Below are 14,355 nucleotides of genomic sequence, written 5' to 3'. Positions count from 1 at the left end.
TGGGAGATTGTGGGAGTTTGTTCCAGAAGCGGAAAAGAGGAATGAAAGACTGAAGGTCAGCAGAGAGATTTGATTGGGGTAGTTTCACCAGAAGAGGTTCTTTGGTAGACCTTGCGTGTCCTGCGGGAATATTTCGGGGACAGAATAGGCATAGCATAGGGTGCCAGGCCGGCGAGGAGTCGGCAGAAGATAGAATGATCGCCAACCTGCATGTGGTTAGACAGTGAAAGGCCCTCATAATCAGCTTCATCGTGGGAGAAAACAACAATCGTTCTCTTCTCTTCTTTGGAAGTCTGTGTTTAAAGGCATTCCTTCCATTAACAATGCATTAACATTAATGTTGAGAAAATGTGGTAGTAACCAGCTGTGTGGACTTCCATGTTGGGACCTGTGTAACTGAGCTGCGTGGCAGCAATCAGTGTGGCATGAAGTGCAGTCATGTCATGATGGTAAATGCCATGCAAGGCTTTCGACTGGTTTGGTGAACAACTCTCGGTTTTATCAGGATTACTTATGGAAATATGGACAACTCCAAAACTCTCCACTGACTGATAATTGATCCCAATGTACCATTACATATTCACAATAACACAGACAGTGCATTTGTGCTTTGAGGAACTCTCTTTATTGCGAAACCTTTCACAAATTTAAGTTTCATGAAAAACATAGGCAGGAGTCTTCTTCTGATAAACAATTTTACAACTAGGTGTTCTCCCCATATCACACATGGCAATGAAACATGGACAGTAAATATTGAGTAAAAATTTATGTTCAAACTGCCATGTTCAAATGTTCAAACTAAAAATTGATGACAGCCGGCCGTATGGCTTTCATCAAGGGGTTTAGGGTTCTGGCTGGTTTTCAGGGGTTACAGATGGTACTCTGAGGAGTTGTGCTGACAAGGTATATGCCTAAAGTTCTGTCACTCAAGCTTTTGGGTCTCACTATATGCCATGATCTATCCTGGGAAAACCACATTTCCCCTTCCCCTTCTCTCCCCATCTTGTCCTCCGCTTCCTCTTTTTATATATTTTGTTTGTCTGTTTGATTTGTTTGTGAAATAAATATTAGCTTTTTCACGAGCCTCGATTCTGCATACAAAAAAAATCAAAAACAATCTCCATGGGCCGGTTTTAGGAGGTGGGAGGCAGTTCTCCCAGAACTCAAAATCTCCACCTCCTTTTTTGGTAAAGCATCATTATTCATGAACCAGTTTGTGAAACTTAATTCTCAAAAGCTTTGTTCCAAGGGATCGTTTTGGAATCCTCACTGAATCTCTGAAAGATTCCACCTATAGATTGTTTATCATGATATTCCCTGGAATGCCTTTTAAGTACTCAGTTGGGGTTTTCTTGATCATTCGGATTTCCTGTTGCTCCGACTATCATTGGTACAATTTCAGGTTTCTTTGATTTTGAAATCCTCTTCACGTCATTTTTCATATCCTGGTATTTCAGATTTTAACTCTCCTGTATGGATCTTCATATGCATTTTCAAATGGCCTTTTTGAGAGAAACCTTTATCACATATCGAGCATTTGTGAGGTCGCTCTCCTGTATGGATCAACAAATGTAATTTCAAACTGCTGTTTCGAGAGAAACCTAAGTCACATATCAAGCATTTGTAAGGTCGCTCTCCTGTATGGATCATCATGTGCTCTTTCAAATTGTCTTTTCGAGAGAAGCCATTTTCACATATCGAGCATTTGTGAGGATGCTCTCCTGTATGGATCCTCACATGTAATTTCAAACTGCCTTTTTGAGAGAAACCTTTGTCACATATAGAGCATGTGTAAGGTCGCTCTCCTGTATGGATCATCATGTGCTCTTTCAAATTGTCTTTTCGAGCGAAACCTTTGTTACATATCGAGCATTTGTGGGGTCGCTCTCCTGTATGGATCCTCATATGTAATTTCAGATGGCCTTTTCGACAGAAACATTTATCACATATCGAGCATTTGTAAGGTCGCTCTCCTGTATGGGTTCTCATATGTAATTTCAAATCGCCGCTATGAGAGAAACCTTTATCACATATCGAGCATTTGTGAGGATGTTCTCCTGTATGGATCCTCACATGTGATTTCAAATCGCCTTTTTGAGAGAAACCTTTATCATATATCGAGCATTTGTCAGGACACTCTCCTGCATGGATCTTCATATGTTTATTCAAATTGCTTTTTGTCAAGAAACTTTTAGCACAGACAGAGCACTGGTGGGGGTGTTTTCCAGTGTGGATCCTCATGTGTATTTTGATGTCACTCGTTGAAGCAAAATTCATTCTGCACACATTACACTTATAACATATTCGCCTTTCTACAACCTTTTTGTGTTTGTTTAATTTAATATCAATCTTGGTGTTGCGAGGCCTTGACATGCAGTTGTATTTTATCAGATGTGAGTCTTGATCTCGTGATTGTTTCTTCAAAAAAGGCTTCTTCCTCAGTGATAAACTGCGACTGCACCTTATTTGTCCCATATTACATCTGGATTGTTCTACCGAAACAAAGAACACAACATTGTATTGTTTTTAATCATAATCAAAATGCAAAATATTCAACACATTTCCGAAAATCTTGTATTTTCTCAACACAAAATATTGTATGTTAATTGTACACCGCTCCTTTCCTATGCTACCTCCATGCGCTGCATAACGTCATTCCTGGGCACCGAAGGAGGCTCGGCAATGACGCACACTGAAAGGGACTACTCAGTTTTCACTCTGGTTGTTGTACACCGCACCTTTCCCATGCCATCTCAGGGCGCTGCATAACATCATTGCCGGGCACCAAAGGGGGCTCGGCAGTGACACACGCTGAAAGGGAGTACTCAATTTTCACTCTGGTTGTTTTCATGTTTGTTTTCTTGTTGTACACCGCTCCTTTCCTATGCCATCTCCAGGCATTGCAAAACGTCATTGCCGGGCACTGAAGGGGGCTCAGCAGTGACGCACGCTGAAAGGGAATACTCAGTTTTCATTCTGGTTGTTTGTTTTCTTGTTTGTTTGTTTGTTTGTTTGTTTGTCCGGGCGATATCTCAGCGATCCTTTGAGCTGGGAAGCTGAAATTTCGGCACAATAGTGAGCAAGTCCTTTGTCAAAAACAATGTTTTTTGTTTAATCAATCAATTCAGGAGTTATTTAATTATTAGCGATTAATTAAGTACTTATTTAATTAATCAAATTTCCTTTCTCTTCTGATCATGAACTCAGGCACCTTTTGTTAGGAAGCTGATATTTGGACATGCCAATGACGAGGTGATTTGGCTGCAAAGGCTATTTTTGATTTATTAATTAATCAATTAATCAATTAATCGATTAACTATTTAATTATTCGAATAATGACTAATTTTTTTTTTTGTTAGATTCTGATGAAATGGTGGTGGTTTATGTGTTCTATGACCGAATTGATTAATAATTTGATTTTTTAATGATTATTATTTATTTATTTTCATTATTAATCATTTATTTATTTTCTTTCTCATTTGGCCAATATCTCAGGAACCTTTTGAGCTGGGAAGCTAATATTTGGACATGACAGTGACCAAGTGATGTGGCTATCAAGGATATTTTTGATTTATTGATTAATCATTTAATCGATTAATTATTTATTGATTAATTGATTAATTATTTATTGATTAATCAATTAATTATTTAATTTTTTATTAATGACTTATTTAATAAAATTTCTGAAAGATACATCTTCGGATGAAGCACTTGTGGTTTAGTTAAGCTATTAGCCAATTGATAAAGAAAATATTTTCTGATAATCTTTTATTGATATTAATCATACAATTAATCAATCAATTAGCATACACCTCTCCCTCCCAATGCAGCCTCTTTGAGCTGCACTGCGGTATTGCTGGGTGCCCGATGCGCCGCGGCAACGCCGCGCTGTAGGATATTTAATTATTTGGCATGGAGGCGGTGTACTTTGAATGTATGTGTACTTGTTTTCTTTCTTGTTTTCTTGTTTGTTTGTCCAGACGATATCTCAGCCATCCTTTGAGCTAGGAAGCTGAAATTTCGGACCAGTAGTGAGCAAGTCCTTTGGCAAAAACGCTATTTTTTATTTTTTGAATAATCAATTAATTAAGGAGTTATTTAATTATTAGCGATTAATTAAGTACTTATTTAATTAATTAAATTTCATCTCTCTTCTGACCATCAACTCAGGCACCTTTTGAGTTAGGAAGCTGATATTTGGACATGCCAATGACCAGGTGATTTGGCTGCAAAGGCTATTTTTGATTTATTAATTAATCAATGAATCAATTAATCGATTAATTATTTAATTATTCGATTAATGACTAAATTTTTATTTTTTTTTTAGTTACAGATTCTGATGAAATGGTGGTGGTTTTTGTGTTCTCTGACCGAATTGATTAATAATTTGATTTTTTATGATTATTATTTATTTATTTTCATTATTAATCATTTATTTATCTTCTTTCTCATTTGGCCAATATCTCAGGCACCTTTTGAGCTCGGAAGCTAATATTTGGACATGAGTGACCAAGTGATGTGGCTATCAAGGATATTTTTGATTTATTGATTTATGAATTAATCAATTAATCAATTAATTATGTAATTATTCGATTAATTACTAAAAAAAAATAAAAAAAATTCAGTTCCAGATTCTGATGAAATGGTGGTGGTTTTTGTGTTCTCTGACCGAATTGTTTAATAATTTAATTTTTTCATGATTATTATTTATTTATTTTCATTATTAATCATTTATTTATTTTCTTTCTCATTTGGCCAATATCTCAGGCACCTTTTGAGCTGGGAAGCTAATATTTGGACATGACAGTGACCAAGTGATGTGGCTATCAAGGATATTTTTGATTTATTGATTAATCATTTAATCGATTATTTATTTATTGATTAATCGATTAATTATTTATTGATTAATAAATTAATTATTTAATTTTTTATTAATGCCTTATTTAATTAAATTTCTAAAAGATACATCTTCGGATGAAGCACTAGTGGTTTAGTTATGCTATTAGCCAATTGATTAAGAAAATATTTTGTGATAATCTTTTATTGATTTTAATTATACAATTAATCAATCAATTAATGTACACCTCTCCCTCATGCAGCCTCGATGAGCTGCACTGCGGTATTGCCGGGCGCTGAAGGCGCCCCGGCAATGCCGCGCTGTAGGATATTTCATTATTTGGCATGGGGGCGGTGTACTTTGAATGTATGTGTATTGTGTACTTGTTTTCTTTCTTGTTTGTCCGGGCGATATCTAAGCCATCCTTAGAGCTAGGAAGCTGAAATTTCGGCACAATAGTGAGCAAGTACTTTGTCAAAAACAGTATTTTTTATTTTTTGATTAATCAATTAATAGAGGAGTTATTTAATTGTTAGCGATTAATTAAGTACTTATTTAATAAATTAAATTTACTTTCTCTTCTGGCCATTATCTCAAGCACCTTTTGAGTTAGGAAGCTGATATTTGGACATGCCAATGACCAGGTGATTTGGCTGCAAAGGCTATTTTTGATTTATTAATGAACCAATGAATCAATTAATTATTTAATTATTCAATTAATGACAATTTTTTTTTTTTAAGTTACAGATTCTGATGAAATGGTGGTGGTTTATGTGTTCTTTGACCGAATTGATGAATAATTTAAATTTTTAATGATTATTATTTATTTCTTTTCATTATTAATCATTTATTTATTTTCTTTCTCATTTGGCCAATATCTCAGGCACCTTTTGAGCTAGTAAGCTAATATTTGGACATGACAGTGACCAAGTGATGTGGCTATCAAGGATATTTTGGATTTATTGATTAATCATTTCATCGATCAATTTATTCATTGATTAATCAATTAATTATTTATTTTTTATTCATGACCTGTTTAATGAAATTTTTAAAAGATACATCTTTGGATGAAGCACGAATGCTTTCGTTATGCTATTAGCCAATTGATTAAGAAAATATTTTGTGACAATCTTTTATTGGTTTTAATTATACAATTAATCAATCAATGATTGTACACCTCTCCCTCCCAATGCATTCTCTGTGAGCTGCACAGCGGTATTGCCGGGCGCGGGAGGCGCCCCGGCAATGCCGCGCTGTCGGATATTTAATTATTTGGCATGGGGGCGGTGTACTTTGAATCTATGTTTACTTGTTTTTTACATTTCCACTCACCAGTTGCAAAACAGGAAGCACTTCTGTTTGTCATGTGAATATCATCTGAATCTTCCTTTGCAGAAGCACATTTTGAAACTTCTGTGATAGATGAATCGTTGTGTTGTCTGCCTTCCACATTTACAGGATAGACATCACCTGTGTACAAATCAGCATCAGTTTTTTGCATGGAAATGACATTGAGAACCATCTTGTCAGTTAATAGAACATGTTGCACCTTGGAATGTGTACTTCAATTTAAATATAATAATGAAGTTAAAGATTGTTAAAAAGAAAAATTCTGGACGTTCAGCACTATTGAAGCAGTCTTGTACATCACCCTTATTCACCACCCTATTTAACATGTCAAGTGCTGCTAAACTGTAGGTTATTGGAAGTAATAAGAAGGTTATTTGTGTTCAACAGTTTTCAAGTATTTAAATCAATTTAAATATAATAAAGGTTGTAAAATTCAACAACAAAAAAATTATGCAATTAAGAGGCGTTGCACAGTGTCTATTACATCAGTCTATCTAACAAGTCACATTAGTTATTTGTACCTGTTGTTTGTGTCCTTTATTATGTCATTCTCATAGTAAGGGAAACATATGAAAATCTGTTAAGTAAATTGTTACCAAAAAATTTCTTCACCAATATGTTTGTAAAGGTGTGTAATAACATGTGTTAAAATGTTGAAGGTCAACTCCCGTGGGAAACCCAGAAAAAAAAAGCTGTTGAATTCGGGTACCGAAAAATTATTTTCGAGAATTTTTATTTTTTTTAATCGGCCCTTAAGTAACTTATGAGGGGTCAAATAAGGGTTTTTCATGATTCTGAGTTGATTGTTAACATTTATATTTCACCACAGACACTCCTTTGTGGAAAAATAATTTCTAAATATATCTCATTTTCTACTTTGCAGGACATGGAGTCTAGCAATATGAATGAAGACGTTACTCCACCTGTGCTCAATTGCTTCATCTGTGCACGCTCGGATACACCAGCTGAAAGGCTCATACAGGCAACTCCAAAGGGATACTCAACTTTATTGAAACAAGCAGAAACTGTCGAAAATGTTACTGTTGTGGAACGTATGAAGGAGGCTCAAAAGGAAGGAAAACTGAGGTACCACCAGAAGTGTAAAAATGATCTGTACAACAACTTTGTTGCAACCACCAATAAGTCAGCTCAAGCATCAAAGGCAGAGAAAGAGTCATCAAAGTTGAAGAGAAGACGCACTACTTGTGAGTTCAGTTCATCAACTGGCTGCAGTTCTAGAAGAACACAGTCAGTTGACCTCCTGTATAAGGATGTATGCATTCTTTGCAACCAACCAGCCCAGCTCTACAAAAATAATCCAGCACAAGCTAGAAAGAAATACAGAGTGCCAGATAATTTGACTGCAGATACACTGAAGGCAAGCTTGCTGAAGACAGCATGGAGTCGCGGGGATGACTGGGGCACTGAAGTCACTGGATGCCTGGAAGGGATCAACGACTTGGTAGCAGAAGAAACACTGTACCATTTGCGATGCAAACTTATGTTTGCGAGAGGTGACAGTTTGTCCAAGACTGATGAGGAAGGAAAAAGGAAGAGAGGCAGAGGAGTATTGATGAGGAGCGAGAGGCAGTTTTTATTGAATTCTGCGAATGGTTAGACTCAGAATTAGAGCATGGGTTAATGAACATGGACCAAGTCCATGAAAAGCTGCAGGAGTTTGATCAGTCACCAGAGAAGAGCCTTTCTTATTCAAAGCATTGGCTAAAGATAAAACTTCTAGAGAAATACGAAGACACCTTGTATTTCACAACACAGGAAAGAAGGGCAGATGTACTCTGTCTCAAAGATGGCACCGACCATATTCTGCAAGAGCATCATGCTAATCTTGACCATGGAGATGAGAAGACTCAGATCATAAAGACGGCACTCAAGTTCATATCCAATGATATTGCCTTGATTGATTTAGGTCCAAAGTCATACCCCACCACACACAGTATGACTGACATCGATAGTCAGCTGACACTTGTTCCTGCAAGCCTTCAGATGTTCTTGAGACCGATTGTCAAGACAGACGAAAGAGTTGCCGTTTGGGGGCAGAATTTTATTAAGGCCTGTCGACCTCGGTCTGGAGTATTGCCACACCAAATGGGGCTTGCCCTACAACTTGATCATAGATTTGGGTCAAAATGGATGCTCAACAAGTTCCACCGGCTGGGATACACTGAGTCTTACACGGAGACACAAAACTACAAATACTGCTTCCTTAATAGTAGGAGTGGAGATGATGTTCCAGATACTTCTGGCACTCTTGACACCATTGTGGGGGAAACCGATGAACAGATCAATGATGAGGTTATGGTTGATGCTGTGCTTGAGGATCAATCAGTGATGACAGCCAAAGTGCCAGCCAGTGAAAGTGAATTGTCAAGTAATGATCAGGTGGTCTCTATGGAGGTTGGGGAAACAAACAATGCAGTCACTCAGTTTGTTGGAGACAATATAGATTTAAACATTGTCTCTATTCACGGAAACACTCCCTTTCACTCAATGGGTTGGATCGAAGTCACCTCTCCGGCACCACCTTTGCCAGATCCACAGACAACAGCAGCTTTCCCCCGGGTGAAGTTGAAGGCACTCGACAAAGCTAAGATCCTGAGAGGAACTGAAGTAAAGATTATTCCATTTACGAACAGGAAACAGATAGGAACGAACGTGATCATGTTTCTCCCCCTCGCTGAGCTTTCCTCCTCCCTGGCTCATGATCAGCCACTCCTCACTCCAGGTGACACACTCTGGGCAGCGGGGTGGGTGATCAAAGCCAACGATCCTGAGTTCCCACACTCCAACTGGAATGGCTGGATGAAGAGAATCCATGCTAATGATGCAAAGCAGAGCACACAGATCGAGTTCCTCCCAGTTATTGAAGGAGACCCTAATGACCTCAGCACCATCTTCACCACTCTGAAAGAGTGCATACGGCGCGCTGGGGTCGCTATAGTGACCTTTGATCTTCCAATTTGGCTGAAGGCTGTGAATATAATAAAGCAGGCAAATCTACCCGTCATTCCAAGGTTGGGTGGTTTTCACCTGCTGAAGTCTTATCTTGGATCAATGGGTAACATCATGGAAGATTCTGGACTACTAGATGTGATCCAGTTGATCTATCCTGGAAGTACGACAGCCAACCACATCATGGATGGAGGATGTTTTGACAAGGCAATCCGTGTTCACCTCCTCATCGATGCAGCCATCTATCAACACATCATGAAACTTGCCTTCACTGAGGAGGAGCGTGGTGACATGAAGACCTTCATGGAGAAGGTGGCTGATGGGAAGATGGGAGCCAGACACTCAGACCCAGTAGTGCCAGTGTTTGAGCAAAGGTTTGAAGAAACCTTCAAATGACTCGCAAAAGGAGGAATAACACCTGCAATCTGGGTGGAGTACCACCACATGGTAGATGTGATCAAGGTCTTTATCAGAACCGAGCAACTTGCAGACCACAATGGGCATCTGTCCTGCATTGTTACCAAGATGCTTCACATCTTTGCCGCTGCAGGCCATCATCAGTATGCCAAGGGCGCACGGCTGTACTGTCAACTCATGAAGGAACTAGAAACTTTGCCTGCTTACAAAGACACCTTAGAACGTCTCACTGCCCACGCGAACCATGTTGTCTGTTACTCAAGTCATGAGTGGTCCGGCACATGGTGTGACATTTGCATTGAGCAGACATGAATGAAGGCAGCCAAGTCACAAGGTGGACTGAGCAGAGGAAGAATGAGAAACAGTTTTTCTGGCCACAAATGCTGGGTGCTCACCCTCAGTCACCTGTCTGATGTCAACCGGCGGATGGAGGAGGACGTCAGTAAACATGTTCCAGTCCACAGAGACCTTGCCAAGACACAGATGAAGTGAGATGCAGAGGCAGTTGAACTTGTCCTGAAATGGTTTGAGGAGATCAAGCCATTCGACAACGATAGAGACAAGGATTTGCTCGTGTCTTTCTCAACAGGATTCACAAGCACTGGAGATGACGCAGTCAATGCTGAGAGAGCAGCTGAAGTTGGGATGGAGATGCAGATCAAGCTGGATGGACAGTCAGTGACGTCGACCATGGATGTCAAGTCAAAGATAAAAGCCCTGTCATCACTAAGAAAATTTCCCTTGGTCAACGAGAAAAAGATTCACCTTGACTCACTAAAGTTGTTCAACCGACTGATCATTTTCGCCCAGCGGGATATGACAGTTGAGACAAGCTTACAGTATGAGCTGACTCCCTTCCCATTGTCCCTGTTCAGCAACAAAGATCAGAAGATGAACAAGGCAAACAAGGCAGACTTTTCAAATACAAGCCTGAAGGCGTTAACTGATCCACTTGACTTGACTAACCAACCCTGCTGCACCCTCGTAATTGATGGCGGATGGCTTATCTACATGGTGAAGTGGGAACAACGTCGGACCTGGCAGGAGATCGCCAACAGTTACCTGAGCTACGTGCTGTATCTGGGCCGCTGCTCCCAGAAGATCATTGTGGTCTTTGATGGCTACAGCAGATCACCAAAAGATCACGACCACATCCGGCGTACCACGAATTCATGCTGCAATCTCCAGATTCGACCGGATATGTCCAACTGGACCCCAAGAGCAAAGTTTCTGGACAACACTCATAACAAGAGTGAGCTCATCCACCTTCTCTCTTCAACCTTCCGAAAACATCACATCACTGTGGAGCAGTGTGACAATGATGCTGACACTTCAATTGTGAGAGAGGCATTGGCTGCTGCTTCAGATGGCTCTGTTGAGGTCAGTACCATTTGTGTCTTCAGTTAGTATAACTATTGGATGGAGCCCGGGGGGAGATGGGGTAATTTAAAAATAAGAGAATTCACACTGTTGAAAAGTTAAATCTGTTCTTGAACGGTTCATTATGCTTTGTACATGTTGTTATATTTTCAGGTGCGGGGCTGCGGGCAGAAGATGCAGACGTGCTGGTAATGCTGGTGCACCATAGCTCAGACAGCCACCATCCACTCTTCTTAACCACATCAAACGGCTCTTATGACGTCCGAAAGATCAAAGAATCTCTCTCCGAAACACAGAAGAGCTACCTGCTCTTCTGTCACGCCTTCACGGGGTGTGATACGGTTTCTGCAATCGCTGGTCATGGGAAAACAACTCTATTTGCCAGGTAATAATGATAATACTACTATTACGTCGGCAAATAATACTAATACTAATAATAATAATAATTATAATCATTGTCATCATAGTATAAATGTTAAAAATAATAATAATTTTATTTCTGTTTTACATTATACTTTACTTGACATAGACCTGGTGCTTTTTTATAGGTTTTGCGAAGGGGACGTGGCTGAGTACATCGACATCTTCCTTGACACAGAAGCCACCAAGGAAACAGTGATTCAGGCTGGTACTGCGATTTACAAGTGCATTTACCATGGACGAGATACTACATTGGGTGAAATTCGGTACAACATGTTCTCAAGGAAGGCAGCAGCAGGAGTGATCAAACCAGAGACTCTACCTCCAACAGAGGGTGCAGCTGCACACATTCACTCCGTGCCTACCTGCAGACCCGGGACTGGATCCTTCTACAGAGCATGTCTCTGAACCCCAGTGACTATGGATGGACAATAGGTGTGCATGGGTATGAGCCAGTTCCAACACTGGACCCCACGGCTCCTGAGGAGCTATTGCAGTTCACGAGCTGTAATTGTCATGGAGATTGCAGCAACCGGCGATGCAGCTGCAAGAAGAATGGGGTCACGTGCATCTCGGCCTGTGGAGTCTGTAATGGCATTACATGCAGAAACTGCAGTCATGATGTTGTTGAGTCTGAAGAAGACATAGACAATGACTGTTGAAACTTCTGACATTGTGAATGAGAAATAACTCTTGAGTATTATATATGTATGTGAAATAAAAGCTACTTTGTGTGTAAATGTAAAAGTGAAAATATAAATGTTAACAATCAACTCAGAATCATGAAAAACCCTTATTTGACCCCTCATAAGTTACTTAAGGGCCGATTAAAAAAAAAAAAATTCTCCAAAATAATTTTTCGGTACCCGAATTCAACAGCTTTTTTTTCTGGGTTTCCCACGGGAGTTGAACTTCAACATTTTAACACATGTTATTACACACCTTTACAAACATATTGGTGAAGAAATGTTTTGGTAACAATTTAGTTAACAGATTTGTGAAATATCTCATAAAATGCCCTTACTATCAACAGTAAGTTTCCTGTTAGGAATGACTTTCAATTTTGTTTGACTACCAAGCAGACAGACAGAATGAAAATATTGTTGCAGACGCAGGGTTTAGGGTGCTTCATGAGTGGGACTTCTTGGACTTTCTCCGACCTCTGGACCTGCAGACCGCCGTGCTGTGGATGGGTTTGTGGAGTTTGGCCTGGCATGGACCGTTAACACACAGTGACATGCAGTGTCTTAAAAGCTGACCTTTAGACCGGTACGGATTACAAACTGCTTCTTTTTAATCTCCCGCGCACAGGACCAGAACATACTAGCATTTAAAATATTTCCCACTCGGGAGGCTCAGCGCTCCTCTCAGTCAAGCAACCAGCTACCCCCATCTGAGTTGGTGCATGACCCGTACTCTCGCTCGCTCATGCACTCCACTCTGCACGCTCGGCACCCCAAGGAACCCCCTGGTTCTTTATTCTACCCAAGCTCAGCACACATCCTTTCACACCATGCATTTGCTCCAGCTCACACAGCCTCACCTTGTCATGATCGCTTTGATCGCTCATATCCTCTCCATCAGCATCTGGCATGTTATCCCAATCTTTACACATTGTTTCTGCACATTCCATGATCTGCTCCTTAACATTCTTTGCCCTCTCGCTTGTCCATAATAATTCTTCTTTGCCTTTATCCATTTCATTTCATTTTTTATCTTTATTATTACCCGCTTTTCCCCCTTTTCGCTCTTTTTCAAAGATTACTTTGGCGTCTTCCATTCTTTATTTCATTTTCCGTTCTTTTGTCTCTACCGATCATCCCATTTATTCTATCTTCTGTGTTAGGTCATCATGTCCCATTTTACATTATTTCTTACTTGCCAACATTTCTCTTTTAACATCCTTCTGAGCTGCCCTTGGAGTCTGTATTTCTTCTGATTTGCTTGTTCAGTTGTTTTTGCCCCTCCACAAGTCCCTTTTTCTTTGTTTAAGTCAATTTACCTTTTATTTTATCCCATTTATCTCCTCCACCATTCTAGCTTCACCTGTCCCCATCTCATTCAGGACACTGTCCACATGCTTCCTCCCCTCTCCCTGTACAACCTCGAGCGTTGCGGCTATCTTATTGCCCATGGCCTTCATATCAGCCTTTACCTCTGCCTGCCCCACATGCATGTCATGCCTTATGTCAGCCAGCCTGTCCCTCCTCCATTTTCATCGTCATCTGTGTCATTAGTTGACTATCAACACCAACACCTTGTCGCTGCCGGACTGCGATGGCAATGGTGACACACTATTCCATGCCATTAGTGCTGCCTTTTCCAGGGGCTGTTGAGAGGGGGAGGGGGAATGGAAGGGCGGCTTTGGTCCTCGATCGCTATCGGCACCTCTACTGCTGCCCCTCCAGGTCCTTCTCTTACATTCATGTACAGCTTCCTGGGCCATTCGCTCCTCCATATCCTCCTCAAGTAATCCCACCAGGTCCTGCTCACCTTGGCTTGATATAGCTGTATAATTATTTTAAGTAAAATTTCACCCTCAATTCCTAACAATTTTTGGGGTGCCGCTGATAGCACCCCAGATTAGAATCTCACTCCTGACTAAAATTGTTCCAGACGCAGGGTTCTCGCTCTTTTACAAACGTGCTTCGTTTTGGTGCCAAACGATTTGGCGGTGCCAATTGGAGTACGTACCCTCAATGTCCATCCATACTGAAAGAATGGTCAGGGGGAACAACCTGATAGACCCTCAGAACACATTCCGTGAAAATATCCATAGAAAAGGCACAAGGAAGCAACAGAGTGGCAGATTGAGAGAGGTTATAGGGATGATGCCTACTCCTGTCCCACCAGAATGGCAGCATGCCGCTGGATTCTGTCAAGAAGAGATAGGTGACAGGCTAGAGCACCAGCCCAAATTTGGCAATGAGAAAGCAGCTTGAGAAAGGTATCGCCGAGCACAAAATAAGCAGCCAAGGCGT

At 40.3% G+C, this 14,355-nt stretch overlaps 1 protein-coding gene across 4 annotated transcripts in view; it reads right to left on the bottom strand.

Moving 5' to 3' along the window:
* Nucleotides 1-599: 599 nt before the first annotated feature.
* The window catches only part of LOC137416663 (uncharacterized), a 209,070-nt gene continuing 195,314 nt past the window's right edge, over nt 600-14,355 (bottom strand). For 3 of the 4 annotated variants that reach the window (XM_068102302.2, XM_078770321.1, XM_068102306.2), the window contains 2 exons: nt 6,170-6,307; nt 600-2,492 (listed from right to left, as the gene is read on the bottom strand). In XM_068102302.2, the coding sequence (XP_067958403.2) occupies nt 1,432-2,492; nt 6,170-6,307 (1,199 nt within the window). In that variant the 3' untranslated portion in view covers nt 600-1,431. The remainder of the gene's footprint in view (nt 2,493-6,169; nt 6,308-14,355) is intronic. The other variant, XM_078770322.1, reaches the window with a different exon arrangement.

This window comes from Myxine glutinosa, chromosome 1, assembly GCF_964187855.1.
Source record: "Myxine glutinosa chromosome 1, kmMyxGlut1.1, whole genome shotgun sequence".
NCBI lineage: Eukaryota > Metazoa > Chordata > Myxini > Myxiniformes > Myxinidae > Myxine > Myxine glutinosa.
Note: the sequence above shows the minus strand (reverse complement) of the source record. Positions and strands in the feature narration are given on the sequence as shown.